We start from the raw sequence: 15001 nt of genomic DNA on the forward strand, positions 1-15001 counted from the left end.
TATTCTGCGCTACAGATTTACCGATCTTTTCTCATGTGGTAAAATAGTGATCCCTTATAGAGGCTTGTAGCTCTAAAGCACTCATAATACAATTAAGGCCTTTGTATTCTAGACTTTAAGGTTTTATCACAATGTTAACCTTTAGCATAGATCTTGCATTGTGTTTCTGGTTTTGGTTTTTTTTTTTTGTCAAATTTTTAGCTTCCTTTGTTTCTAAGACTAACAATTTTCAATATTAAGCACATTCTTTTAGTAATTTTGGGTTTCAGTGTTGATGCTTTTAGAATTTGTGGAATAAAAGGTTGAGTTTTATGCGCAAGAATGCACAATTCCTGGAGATTGTTTTAGCACTCAGTTGGTATTTTTAATCCTCAGATGTTGTACCCAGGACTCACTGATTCTGTTTGACTTGTATATTAGTGATGGGTGAAGGATCTGAGAGGATCTGAGTTTTGTTTGGTTTTTTCCTTAAAGACTCTTAACACCTGGCTGATACTTTTGTTTAGTAGCAGAAATGGTGTATTCTGTCATTCATAGTAGTAGTGCACTTGTGTGCACAAAAACGTTCTTTATATCACAGGACATGAGTAATTACAAATCTAGTCAAACAAATAGGGACCTTATCTATTGCTCTTTTGAGATGGGATAAATGTAAGTAGTATCTTTGGGGTTTGTGTTGACTCCATGGTGCTAATTATTCAACAGGTGAATTTGGTTTAGAAACATAAAAATCCTGAAGTCAAGGGCTTAGAAAACTTTCTCATGTTAACATCACAGTATTTCACATAAGAATTAAATTGTATCTTGCACTGACCACGTCATGAACTCATTTCTAAATATGTTTTTTGAATGTGCTTGATTTGATTACCCTAACATAGTGTTGGATTCAGACCAAAATTCGTGAAGATCCCTGTTGGGTGATTGAGCATGCAAATTCTAAAGTTTTCTGCTCAACATCTTAGGGAAGAAACACTCCATGTATATTATATTGCTTGGTGTTTTAAAAAAAAAAAAAAAAAGTTTGGCACTTTTCAAGACCAAGCTCTGGGTGCAGCAGATGAAGCTCCAGATGTAATGATCTCAATGAAAGTTTGTGAGGAGTGGAATAACCTTTTTCCAAGTTATTTATGTTAAAATTGCTGTTCTGCAGAAAAGAGCTGATACATGAAGAGTGGTTTGCTTGGAAATAAACATTAGCTGACTAACTAGTATTTTAATATCGTATGTACGCTGTAGATTGCTTTCCCTTGATGCTTGAAAGCATTCCCCACTCCACCTCAATAAACTTAGCTGTCCATAAGTGCTGCTTCACATTTTTTAAGCAGCGTTGACCATTATGAGATTCTATTGTACCTATTTTTCATGTTCTTTTCACAGTGGGAGCCGTCTAGGAGGCCTCATTACCGTGGTGTGTTTCTTTTTCAACCATGGAGAGGTAGGTGTCCCTCCCCTAGTCCCTCCTTTTTTTTTTGTTTGTTTGTTTTTTTAACATTAAGCTAATTCTCATTTCATTAAAGATAGTGGTGTTGCTTATCTATTAGGGGATGAATTTAAAGGGAATAAGACATTATCGAAAGCAAAATAGGCTATGACTCAAAAATGTATAGCACAGTCCAATGTGTCACCTTAGATGTTAAAAAAAAAAAAAAAAATTTCAGAAAGGAAATATATTGTAAAGTGGTCCTGAGATTGAAATCTTAGTAGCGCAATGACTTCAAGTTTCAAAACATCAAAATACTCTGGTTTTGTGCCCATTCCAGACATAACTGGGCTAGATGTACCATATGAACAAGCTTCAGAAATGGAGGAGGTTTTCTTGAAATCACTATGTATTTTACCAGAAATTCATGAATACACACGCACAAAAAAACCCCAAGGAAACCTCTGTAGTACTGATATACTATAGCCGGGATACACAGAATTTAGAAACTGTATATGTGTATAGAGAATTCCAATGCTAAACTTCATTAGTAAGCTGCATTAAAACTGTCACTTAAAACATCTCCCTGTGTCCCCAGCTAATGCTGTTCATGTCATTGTTTGATATTTTGTAAAAAAACCTCATGGCTTTTATTCTGATACCCTTGCACAGTGTTTCTGTTTTTTTATGTTCACTTTATGTACATAAATTCATATAAATATTTGTTTTATTTTACTTAAAATGCAGCTGTACTGTAAAGATTTTCTAGATGGAAACTAGCTACCTTACGATTTTGTTCAGGGTTAAAGTTATGTTTTGTTTTCTTATTTTACTGAGCTGAACTTGGTAGAAAACTCTGAGTAGTAAGAATATGTAGTTGCACATAGTAGAATCAAAGATGCTTCTACTCATAGTGAGCATTGACAGTTTTCTTATAAAACAAAAATCTGTGTGATGAAATGTCTTTTTTACTTCTAAGTTTCATTTGAAATGTTTTTCTCTAAATATCCTCCGTGAAGAATTTTCACCCATGGATGATAATTGCCTGGTCCAGACCAGGTAAACATTACAGAGTTTCTGAAGTTTTTTTGGTGCTATAAGAGGGTAAATACAAAGTTTTGTATGGGTTGCCATTCTTCTCAATGGCATTCTGAAGTGAAGTGAATATTTTATCCTTTGCTAGGAAATAGTGATAGACTATGCACTGTTTTGCCAAGTCTGTGAAGGTGGTAAAGTGTAACTTCAGAAAGGAACAAGTTGAAAACGTCAAAGATAGTGGTAGCAATAATGAAAAGAAGCATTTATTTCACTATGGCACAGCCAGTTCTCCTATCCATACGAGACTCTGTAGGAGAGCTCATCTCTCTCTATGGATGACTTGACTTGGGGGAGCAACACAGATAATGTGTGTATTTTGGAGAATGGCATGAAATTAGGCCTGCATAGCTCTACGCAGACGTAGTCTGGGCTTAGGTAGAGCTTAAGTAGGGTGACCCTGATTCAGGCTCAGCTGTATGGATTTCTGGAGAGCAATAGAACTTAGTTGCAGAGGTGCAGTGTTAGATCCCAGCTGGCTCTTTGCATTTGTACTGTACCTAATGAAATAACACAGAGTTGTTTGATATTGTTGTGTATATACAGTTATGGTTATATGTGTAAGTTATATATGTAGTTACATGTATGTAGGTGGTCTAGCTTCACTGTGCGTACTGTTGAATCACATGCAGTGGGTGTGCATGTGCGCGTGTGTGTATAAAAAACTATTTTATTTAATTCTTCGATATGCCTTTGATTCTGTGGAAATCATCTTGCATGTGGTTCAACAGTACATACTGGGGAGCTAAACCAGTTGCTAAAAATTTGCTTTCCTTTTCTGGAAGGATAGGACTGAGCTACGTGAGTAAGCCTGATTTGCAAGTCTTGGTAGCTCAGATCTAATGCTGTGTAAAAGCAGTTAGCCTTCTGGCGTTGAACTGATGATCCTAAGGCAGTATGTTTTTATTTGTGCTGTGCTTGTGCTACTGTGTTTTAATGATTTCAAGCTTAGACAGAACTGATGTATTTATACCTGCAGCAAAGTTAGTTTACAGCCTTGATAAATCATCCACGGATGATTGAGTTTAGTATTACATTCCCAATATAGAAAAATAGCATGGGCTACATTAGTCAATCCACTTTTAAAGTAATGCTTCCTTTTTGTGGTTGTATATGCTCATCATTTCTTTCCTGTCTTTATCTCCTCCAGTACCAAAAGATTTGGTAAATCAAATGTTGCTATAGTCTTGAAAAATAATCAAGAAGACTATACTGCTTTAGAATAATCATGATTATATTTATTGCTAATAAAAATAATTTTAACTAATCACATCTGTGCAGTCAGCTGAAGTGAACACATTAGTATATATATTTATGAAAGGTTTATTTTAATGGTAATCAGGATGCAGCTTTTACAGAAAGTGCTTTTAGACAGCAAGGACCGTGTTTGATTAATGTGATGGGCTTCTGTACTTTGCATTTATTTTACACTATTTCTACACATTTATTTTACGCTATTAATTTAACATATTTGTGAAATAGCAAGACAATAAGCAAGGAATCGTATAATGTTGATTCTAGTGACTTCCTTGGTAAAATAGTATTTTAAAAAATGGTTTTAAAAATGGTTTTAAGATTATAGGAAGTGAAGGAGAAGGAACATCCTGGCATCAACATCCTATAAGCTTTCATAGATTCATTATGGTCCATATTAAGATGAACTACGTTTTTGTCCTGTAGTTGTAAAGAACCTACTTCTAATTTTTAGTGCAAATCTATTGATAGCCATTTTGAACCCATTTATTTGTATGTCAGAGTTGTCCTGTAAAGTTGTAATTATTTTTTTGATAGTCAGTGCCATCTGCAAGCGCTTTATAAAGAGCTGAATATAAACATTGGAGATGACAGTTATAGCTGAGCCATTTGCCATGAAACCCAAGAAATTAATGAAAAAGCTATTCAGTTGACTTCATTGTATTATGCTTTGCTTTATTATGGTTAAAGAGCAAAATAAATAAGTTGGTATAAGCTCTGTAAGAGCTTAATTTCATGTGTTCAATTTTACTGGCCTGTTTTGGAGGGCAGCTTCGGGTTTTATAATTTCTGTGCTGTTGCTAGTGGAAATGTGAAATGTCTATAACCTAGAGAACTCTAGTATAATGAAGAGTGTGTCGGTTTATCCTTCAGATCCTCTCCCCACACACTTTCTCTGTCTAAGTGTGGGAAGGCACTGCTTGAATTTGAGAATGATTTTAGTTACCTGAATGAGTTGTTAATTTCAGCAGAAGCAGGGACGAGCAGCTGCTGTCCTGGCTTTTTTCTTGGATGTTCTCTAGCTGCCACATTTAATTTTGGAAAAGCAGTGATCTATTTTAATTAAACAGTGCATCATAGACCTCAAGTCTGGAAGCCGCTTCCTTTTTCCTTCTCTTTTCTGCTTCCTGGCTTGTTTTTGTGAGTAAAATCCCATGTAGTTTGGTTTTTGCTTTATTGAAGTATCTGTGGTCGTTCATTTTGAAATACAGATGCATTGTTTTATGGAAATGTAGCAGCAAATGTTACCAGCTAACCCAGTTCTTTCTTTTAGTGCACTCGTGTCATGTGGACTCCACCTCTTCGTGAAAGTTTCTCATACCCATTCCTCGTGCTTCAGATGTTGCTTTTGACCTATATTCTCAGGTACCTCTCAATTTATACTTAGCTCTTTATAATGATTTAAAAAATTGAATGTCACAGAACATTTGTTTAAATGCATTTATTTAAGTATTTATTTAAGTGCCTCTGTGTGCTGTAGCAATGATATCGTTAACAAAGAAACTTTCCTGTGGCTGTTACATTGCAGACGCTGCACCAGTAGAACTGCAGTCATATTACTCACTTATTAAAAGGAAAAACTTTGCAACTTGAAGACATGATTAAAATAAAAATCAGAATTACTGTGTTGGCAAATACGTATGTAAACTAAAAATCAGAATTTTTGGTTGATGTCACTTCCTTCCCATGAGAAACAAGCTGATACTCCATCAATTGGTTTTGTCCCTCTTGGAGAGTGGTACGTTGGTTGCACTTAGAATAAGCCTATGCTATGCAACGGAGGATGCTATAGGCACCCATAAGCTAGTTTTCTATGACTAATTAACTAGTCTAACTAGTTCAATGATTTAGAGCAATCTAATTACATTCATGCAGGGATGTTCTTGAGTTCATTAGCTCTGCTTTTCAGTGGTTGTTTCTGGCTTGCAGCATGATTCTGTTACTGTCTTGCCTCTGTTTTGAAAAATAAGCATGATTGTTAATACTTGAGGGCTTTTCCACCAACTCCATTGCACCAGATTTGCAATATATTTATGATTTAGCTGAACTTTGTACTTGTAACCCCAGATTTTCCTTTATTAGGTCATACTGATTTGTTATTGATGATTAAATAAAAAATATTTTGTCCTCATCTGTCACTAACTTGTGGTTTTTAGGCAAGGAAAAGACATATGCTGTCTAGAAAAATATTTTGAGGAATAGTTTGTAGAGTGATTGCTGGATTTCATATTAGAAAGACACCTGTTCACTTAATGCTAAATTGTGAGGTCAAACAAAAAAAACGAGGAAATGACATTTTAAGTTAGGGTGATCAGACCACGTATATTCTGTACCTATAATTACGACACTTCTTGATTAGATAGATTCACTCTTGTTCTTCAAATCTTGGTACATAAAATAGTACCTGGGCTTGCTTACCGATGAGAAGTAGGTATTTAAGCATTTCAGAGTTAGGTTCCAAAAAGGAGATAAACATTTTAACATTCTGTTTCTAAGTTATAATTACTGCTTCAAGAGTATCTCTGTTTTATGTATAGCAGTATTCCAATGAAATATAGGAACTATCTTTGAAACAGAGACTGGAACTTAAATTCTCCATTATTTGTATCACTTGTATCACAATGTATTACTTAATACATTAGACTCATACTCAGTGTGACTTCCAATAGAAGCTAATCTTCAGGCTTTGTAAAAGAAGCTGAAGAAAATTTTACAGAATTTGGTGAGATTGCTGTAATCTGTTGGGTTTGCGTTTTACAGCAGAGTATTTATGGTGTCTTCATCTGTTGGAGGCCGCTTAGTGACATTTGAAACATGACGTTTCTGAAGTGAACTCAGAGCTAACACAGGATTAAATAAATAAGACTTATAGTAGGACGTAGAGAATGGGCTGTTTCCAGTTAAAAGATGAGTTTCATGTACTTGTCATTGTCTCCTGCCCTGAAACCTCACTCAGGATTGCTGGCAGAAAGTTGCAGAAAGTAAATACGGAAGAAATGTGAGAGAGAGGAGTGAAATCACTTTCAAATGCAGACTGTTTTGAGAATAGTTGTGATCCCAGCTGAAATGGAAATGGCTGTGACCTGACTGTAGAGTTGTTACAAGAAGGTGGACCACTTCAAGTGATGTAGGTTGGCCTGCTATATTACATGCTGCCAGGAGAAGACTTGTTTGGTAATGAGTGACTCATCAAATAGTTAAGAAACGTTAAGCATCAGAACGATTGTTTTTGGAAACTGATGGAAAATGGATATTAAATTTATATGAGCAGTGTTATTTGTAGTTGATCGATATTGCTAGCTAACTACCAAGGTAACTTTGTTTTTGTTGCATTCTCTATTGTACTTTTCAATAATATGCAAATACCAGTGTAATTTTACTTACTGATGCCTATTCTGTCTCTTTTTCCCAAGGATTCCGAATATTAATACAGGAAGCTTGATTGCACTGTGTGTTTCTAATATCTTTTTCATGCTTCCCTGGCAGTTTGCTCAGTTTGTTCTTCTAACACAGGTAAGACCATATTCACCTGTAAATAGCCTCTTTGTCTTATCTAGGCAAATTGACTGCTTTGTATAGATAGCCACTAAATTCACAACTATACCAATGCTTTCCTTTTAGCCAGATTTCACTCTTGCTCTCAGGAAAGATTCACACCATTTATCACATCAGTATTTTTCTAGTCTTAAATTTAAAAGTTGACCATTTACACTGCTCAGTCTTCTGTTTCCAGGACTAAAAAATTTACTTTTCTCCTAAAAGCAGCCTTCAGCCTCAGATCAGTACATTAGAACAATTGCAGAACAAGAAAAAAGTTTGTGTATTGAAGTACAAAAATTAAAAAAGCATTGATCTTGCATCTCTTTAGGCTATTCCAAATTTTTAAATGGAGCAATGTTTGCATGGCATGTAATATCTGGCATGATTTTGCATGATTTCCTATTTAATTTTGATGAGCCTGTGGGTAGTGGCATAATCTTACTGTCTGAGAGTTCAGACAGTTGAGGTAACTTTAGCTAGTGTTGAAATATAGTAAATGCTAATGTGAGCAATAGGATACTGTCATACAGCACACTTTCTTAGTGTTTAATTGATTGAAATGTAGCCTATTGCTTGAAATCCGTCTATGTCTCCATACCTTTTAATTTGTCTGTCCTACTTGAAGCAGATGTTGCTTGGTTTGGGTTGATAGTTTTGAACAAATGTATGCAAATTTTCTAACTGTAGAAGAGGAAGCCATTAAATTCTGTAAAATATTGTGAGAAACTCATTGCTATAATCTGTTTAAGATGCTGGGCCTGAAATTTGAAATTACAGGTTCAATTCATAATTTCATTAATTTCCCATGTGATTTTTAGCAAGCTGCCTAATCAATAAATCTCGTTTTCCTCAGCAGCAAATTATGGATGTTCCCATACTTTGCTGAAAAGTTAAGGTTAAAGAGTGTTAATGAATGATTTTTTTTGTGTGGTTTTTTTTTTTAATCTAAGGGTGAAAGATGATGTGTTAGTGCTGTGTTTTGATGACTTGCATTTTTGTAAAGCTGAATACTTAAATATTCAAATGTTTGATAATTGTTATTCAGAGCGCCACAATAGGTTTTTTGAAAGAAACCATTATGAAATACCTAAGTATTTACTTAGCAAAAAAGTGGCAATAGAAGTTTATGATTGTTTGAATAATCACTTTTTTGTATAAATATGTATTCTGGTAGAAAGAGTACACCACTGCAAATTGTTTAAACTTATCTTTCACTTTTGATTCTAGATAGCTTCATTATTTGCTGTGTGTATTATGGGTTATATTGACTCCTGCAAATTACAGAAGATACTCTCTGCTCATATGGTAATACTTTTTTTAAAAAACTTAAATCCCCTCAAACAGGTTAGAAAACCAACAGAGGCCATTTGTCTGAAGTGTTTTCCTTAGTTGCAAGATGGTTGAAAAGATGCAATAATAAGGGATGGAGGGGCCTGGATTTGAATATTTGATCTTATGTATATTTATATCACAGTGTCAGAAACTAGGATCCCTCTGGCGCACAGGAATTTTTGAACTCCAGAAAAATTATCAACCTAAAAGATTTGTAGAAATATTTGCCTCTCCTTTCTATCTCTACTCATTCCATGGACTTGAAGGTACTGTCTCAAACAACAGACTAGAAAACATACCATGAGCAATAAAAAGTTGAAAAGGCAGCACTCATCTCATGCCATAGGTTAGTAGAAACAAAAAAATGAGATATTAGTCAGTCAAAACTTACTGTTAGTAAGTCTTTATCATTGAAGGAGAAGAACCCCAACTAAAATTGGGTTTTGAAGACTACTGTAGTCTTGACTATGCAAAGATGTTGTGGTTGAACTATTTGGGGAGATGTTTAGAAAGGAGGACCAAGAAAATGATTAGTCTGAGGAAAAATTATTTTTCAAAAAATGGGTGAGAAAGTCAACAAAAGAAGGAGATCATAGATAAAAGGCATGTAAATTTCTGCATAATATATCTGACTTTCATTTTTAAAGTTAAGATAATGATCAAGTTTTGCTACCAGGAGTTTTGCTCTTTGAAGTGAGATTACATTTTTAAATATACAGGAAGATGTAAACAACTTTTTTGAAGAAATATGGTTGTCTTTAAAAATACATTTTTGCTAAAATTGTGCTATGCAAACTCAGTGGGCACAAAGAGAATGTTTACCACAGGAAAGAAGCTTTGAGCTAAATTGTGTTTCATGTGTTTTCAAACATACTTTGAAATACTGTAAATGATTTATTAAAGACAGTAGTAAGTTCTATGCAACTCATTTCTGATATAAACCATGGGATACCAAATGCTGGTTCCCAGTCAGATTTACCAGGAAAATTTGCAAATAAGCATCTTGGTTTAGTAATTTTTTGACAGAAGCAGGATGAAATACTTAAGTCTTTTGGCTTATGTCAATAGCTATATCGTAATTTTGGTGCCAAAGTGCAATAAAAGCCTATTTTCAGATAGATAAACAATCATGGTATATTACAGAGAAAGCTTAACGAGGCTGGGTAAACTGCCAGTTTTTGTTTTGTGGTGGTTTCAATTTTTGCTCCCCCCTACTTTTCTGTGGAAAATGAAAGTCTAACTATGTGAGGGGGGGAGTACAAAAGTCTGCGTATCTGACAAATAACTACATTATTTTTCCTTATTCCTGTATATAGAAGGCACAGGTTGATCATTGATTTTACTCTCCAAGTTAGAAAATTTAATTCAGCTTGCTTTCTATTAAAAAGAAAGCACAGTAGGAGATCAGGATGGTGGATAAAAGTTGTATCTCAGCCCTGACTTTCAACCTCATATAGTTAAGTGCATATGATCAAACAGTCAAGGAGTTCTGCTTCCTTGACTTCAGTGATGATTGTGTTTTAAATATATGCTTCTCAGTTTGGAAGAAAGAAGACAACAAACACTTTATTCAACATTTATGTTTGTCCAGGGTTCTGAAGGATAACAAACAGGAGGGAGAAATAATACAATAATTTGAAAAAAATGAGTATGTTAGGAATAACTTCAAAAACGTAGCTGGTATATCATGTAAGATGAGTTAGTTAATCCTATGATCAAATCTTTTTGTCTATAAGTATTTTTAAATAGAAATTAACATAATAATCTACACTTGGCTACCTGTTGCCATTAAGTCCTTATAATCAGTGTTTTCAGAACAATTCTGTAAGCTGAGTATCAAGTTTGCACTCGCTGTGAAATAGGTGTCTTAAATTTAAAAGCTGTTGATACAAGGTAATTTCTATACTTGGGCAATTCTTACCTTTTCTGTTTTAAATTTAATTATTTTTATTTTCTTCTTTCAGGTATCTCTTATAGTGTGTTTTATTCTGATGTTTGGTAATTCAATGTTATTGACATCATATTATGCTGCATCTTTAGTAGTTATCTGGGTAAGTTAAGAAAAAAATCGTATGACATGCTAAGACTAATGCTGTACTGTTATGTAGGTATTGATGTAAAATGTGAAACTGCTGCATTACCAGATAGTTGAGAAATCTTTCACATGACAAACAGAGTTAGACCTTAAAGATATTTGGAGGATGGGTAAATACTAGTTTAAAAATCATGTTTTTACAAAACCTCTTCATAAGAGACATTCAGTTAAGGCTCAGTTCTCTTCTTTTCATAGCTCTCTTCTTTTTATAAAAATATAAAATTTACCACATATGTATTCTTGACCAGTATAACTAAAAGAACATGAGCAAGGAGGAGTTTGTTTTAAATGCTTCTTTATTGATTGTGAAACTGCAAATGTAGAACAAATGACTAAAACACATATAACACTGGTTTAAGACTATTTGAAACTGCTGAGTCATACTGACATGTTAGTGAAATTATTCACTGAAGACTCATCATCTCATCATTCACTATTTTAATTTCTCCTTAAATAGGAAAAACAACCTCCAACCTCTTTCAGTTTCATATAGTTTCTCTTAAGGGATTTGTGTACGTAGGAAATAGGAGATAAGACTGTGTGAACAGATCTAGTTTAGCATACTACAGATCATCTCCATTTCTGATTCTTTTTGCCTCTCCTAGAAGCTTGGGGTGAGCTCAGTGATTTTTTGTTTTGGTTTGTTTTTTTGTTTATGTTTTGTCAATCGGCAAAAGCATGGTAATTTCTCATGCTAAGAATAAGCTGCCTTGGCTACTGGTATTTGCTGTAGTATAGTTTGCTTGTTATAAACCCACTCTTAATTTCTTGTAGCAGCTTTTGTAATTATATTGTAAGTACAGGTACACTGAGTTTCTTGCCTGTTTTTTGCTTTGGAAAAAATATTTATTGTTTGTCTGTTATTTGGGTGCTTATAGTGGCCTCGGTCTTAGTGTCACGTATGGACTGGATTTCTGAAAGCTTTTAAGTTCATTCTCAGTTTTTCTTAATTACATTGTTCATCAGATTAGCTTAAAGTGAGTCTTCCTTGTGTCATAAAATGGGGAACATAATGTGAAACAGAAAAATACCAGTAACTCCTCCCACCCCCCATATTCTGTTGCCTTGTTTGAAAATTGTTTGTATTATGCTGCCAGTAATTTATTTATTGCTTCAGATGTCTCTTGTCATTCGTGGAAGCAGACATAATTCAGTTTCCCATTGGCTTTGATTTAAAGTAGCTTAGAACTGTGTAATACAGAATCTTACTTGTTAAGGAGAAGAGTAGTCTTCCATTAATTGTATATAAACTGCAGGAAGAGTTTTTATGTTGGCATGTTTTGCCAGTGCAGGGTGAAATCACAATATTATATATTCATTCTTATTTCAGGTTGTATTAATTGCAGAGGGTTTTTTACTAAATAGCTGTGTGGTACAATAGGCACTTACCAAAACAACCCCCTCACCCAGGGTACTGGAATATCTTGTTGTTACTATATGTTACCTGAAAATGTACATTCATTCTATTATTAGGGAATTCTTGAATTGAGTCCAAAAGTCTTGAAAAGCAGCAGAAGAGAAGTCTATGTATGGGTAAGGAATTTCATATATTTTTAATTTCAGAATAGAACTATGACTTTATTTTGTTTTAATGAAATACAGAAATAACTTCTGGTTTAGTTTCTAATAGTTGAAAATCAAGAAATATAGCTGAACTAAACTCTTTAAGTGAATTGTCCATATTCCCAGAAATTAATCGTAAATTACTGAAGGAAGAAAAGGGGCATAAACATACATTTATATCAGAAAATTAAAATAGACTTCAAATGGCAACACATTTAATTTTAAATTACCAAATTAAACATGTTTACAAAACCTAAGATCTGTATGAAAATCCCTTTAAAATAAAGGACAATTTAGAAGAGGCAAGTAAAAGGCTAACAGTACTTGCAGAAATGGAGATTAAGATAGTGCATCAGAAATTCACTAAAACGTGTCCTATCTATTTTTTTAAGATACTTTTTATAACAAGAGCAAGCAACTTGTAATTACATAACTAAGTAAAGGAAGCAAGTTGGAGTAAAACACGGCAGGGTGTGTGGGTGGAGTTTGAGGGCAGTAGAAGTCGTGTCTAAACGTGGAGGACACCCCCAAAACTATGACAAATAAAATACAACACTGTAGAAAACATGAGAAGCAACTTACTGCTTAAGACACAACATTAACTTGTATAAACACCTGAAATGGGAGCCTCCTGAGACTATGCCTGGCTTAAGACAGGCATTCTTGTTAAATGAAGGGTGACCTGTTAGCAAAACTGGATGGAATTCATACAGTTATTATAAAGGAATTAGAATACAAAGGAATTTAAAAAATATTTATAACAAACTGCAGTGCACGTATAACCTGCCGATGTAGTTAGCTGTGGTACCGCGGGAAATAGGAGTGTAGGCAAATCGCATGTCAGTTTTTAAAAAGGAGATCCAAGGCATTTGTGGAACTGCAGACCAGTAAGTCTAACTTTTGTAAAAGAATAAAAACTTGAACAGTGATGAAGTTGTTAAGGCTATATGTACATGCAATATAACGAGATAGGTCCAATACAGCCTCTGTGAAAGGAAGTCATGCCTCGCAAATGTATTTGACTTCTTTGAAGGATGTAGATAAGGGTGTGTGGGTGAGTGTAATGCACTTGAATTTCAGAAACCTTTTGGGGAAGATATCTAATGAACTATAAAATAAAATAGACTCCATGGGATAAGGTGTGAATGGTAAGTTTGCAAAAGACGACCACCACCACCCCCCTAAATATGTATATGAAATAACTGATCCTAAATAAGTCCTTGCCACTCAGCAGAGAACTCTTGGTATTCTTATGAAAAGTTCTCTGAACACATCAATTCATTACTGAGCAGGCATCAAAAAGGAAAATACATGATGGAAGTCATGGAGAAGGAACTGCAGAGAAAGCAGAAAATATTTTTTTATTTTGTAAACTTGTACTTAGCATCCTAAATATTGCATGCAGTCTCAGTCAACGTGTCTTACTTACAAAAAAGATAGAATGCATTCCCCCAAAATGTACTACCATCAAATTTAAGTAGAGAGAGTATGAAGATAATTATTAATGTAGAATTACTAAATAGCTGAGATTTTAAAATAGGTTAGAATTCTACATCTTGTAAAATAAAGGTAAATATGACAAAGCCAGTGAATAGAAGTAGGATATAATTATAGTTTATTTAGTGCCCCTTATGCTAGCAGCAATAAGCTTATAAGAGAGGAGAAAGATACTGTGGAAGCAAAAAAATTAGAGGCATTCAGAAAAGGATTAGGTACCTCCTAGGTATTTAGGTTCATTTGCAGCCTTTAAATGGGATGGTTGAGTGCAACCCGTCATCACATAAAAACCCTGGTTACATTAGGGTAAAGATCAGTTTGTATTTTGTTGTTATATTCTCTCTGAAAGCATCTGCCACTGGTCCCAGATAAAAGATACTGAGCCAGGTTGTCCTATTCAGTCGATTTGGTTTTATAAAGAATTAGATAGATTAAGCTAGATTGCCAAGAATTTAATCTTTCTGGTACGGGGATAACATGATATGTAACTAAAAGTAGTAATTGTACATACTTTCTTTATATTTTCTTCAAGTTCTAACTTGAGATTATCTTGAGAAGGTACTATAAATGAGCAAATTCCTCCAAAGATTTGTATTAGCAGAGTAGTACAACCTGATAATATGGAGAGGTTATTGGTGGGAAATAATCACTATACACTGGTGTATGCAAACCAGATGGAATTGACAGTTAGGCTGCCCCTGTTTAAAGTTCACTTTGGTACCTCCTCTGCTACAATGTCGTGTGCAGTGGTACAGCCATAATATAAATAAGTTGCACAAAATTATTTCAGCTGTAATAGAAAATATAAAAAACCTTAAAACACCCCAGTGTACTGAAATTTAGGAATTGTAATTGTTAGAAATTACTGTACTTATTGGTGACAACATAGGAGAGTTTGTAACTAGTAGCTAAATTTAATAAGCCTTTTAAAAAAGAAAAGGTTTCTTTAAAAAATTGTTGAGACATGTTTATTTAATTCTGAATATATTTTTTTAAGGTCATTGAAGGATGTGCCTGGTTATTTGGGACAGTCACCTTGAAATACCTAACTTCTTTAGCATTTGGAATAGCTGATGATGTAAGTTCTCTTATCTGAGTATCTGGTTGGCGTCTTTCAAAACTATTTTAATTCTTAGTATTTTGATTTTGGCATCTTACTGATATGCTTTCCTGAAATTCTGAGATTTGTTTTGCAGAAGTGGGAG

The 15001-nt window shown here is 34.3% G+C and overlaps 1 protein-coding gene across 1 annotated transcript in view; it reads left to right on the forward strand.

The window, feature by feature from the left end:
- The window catches only part of DPY19L1 (dpy-19 like 1), a 55733-nt gene that overhangs the window by 19413 nt on the left and 21319 nt on the right, over nucleotides 1-15001 (forward strand). The window contains exons 9-15 of the mRNA XM_009273499.1: nucleotides 1378-1435; nucleotides 5043-5134; nucleotides 7183-7282; nucleotides 8537-8614; nucleotides 10606-10692; nucleotides 12210-12269; nucleotides 14794-14874. Of these exons, the coding sequence (XP_009271774.1) occupies nucleotides 1378-1435; nucleotides 5043-5134; nucleotides 7183-7282; nucleotides 8537-8614; nucleotides 10606-10692; nucleotides 12210-12269; nucleotides 14794-14874 (556 nt within the window). The remainder of the gene's footprint in view (nucleotides 1-1377; nucleotides 1436-5042; nucleotides 5135-7182; nucleotides 7283-8536; nucleotides 8615-10605; nucleotides 10693-12209; nucleotides 12270-14793; nucleotides 14875-15001) is intronic.

The sequence above is a fragment of the Aptenodytes forsteri genome, unplaced genomic scaffold (genome assembly GCF_000699145.1).
Source record: "Aptenodytes forsteri isolate BGI_AS27 unplaced genomic scaffold, ASM69914v1 Scaffold270, whole genome shotgun sequence".
Lineage (NCBI taxonomy): Eukaryota > Metazoa > Chordata > Aves > Sphenisciformes > Spheniscidae > Aptenodytes > Aptenodytes forsteri.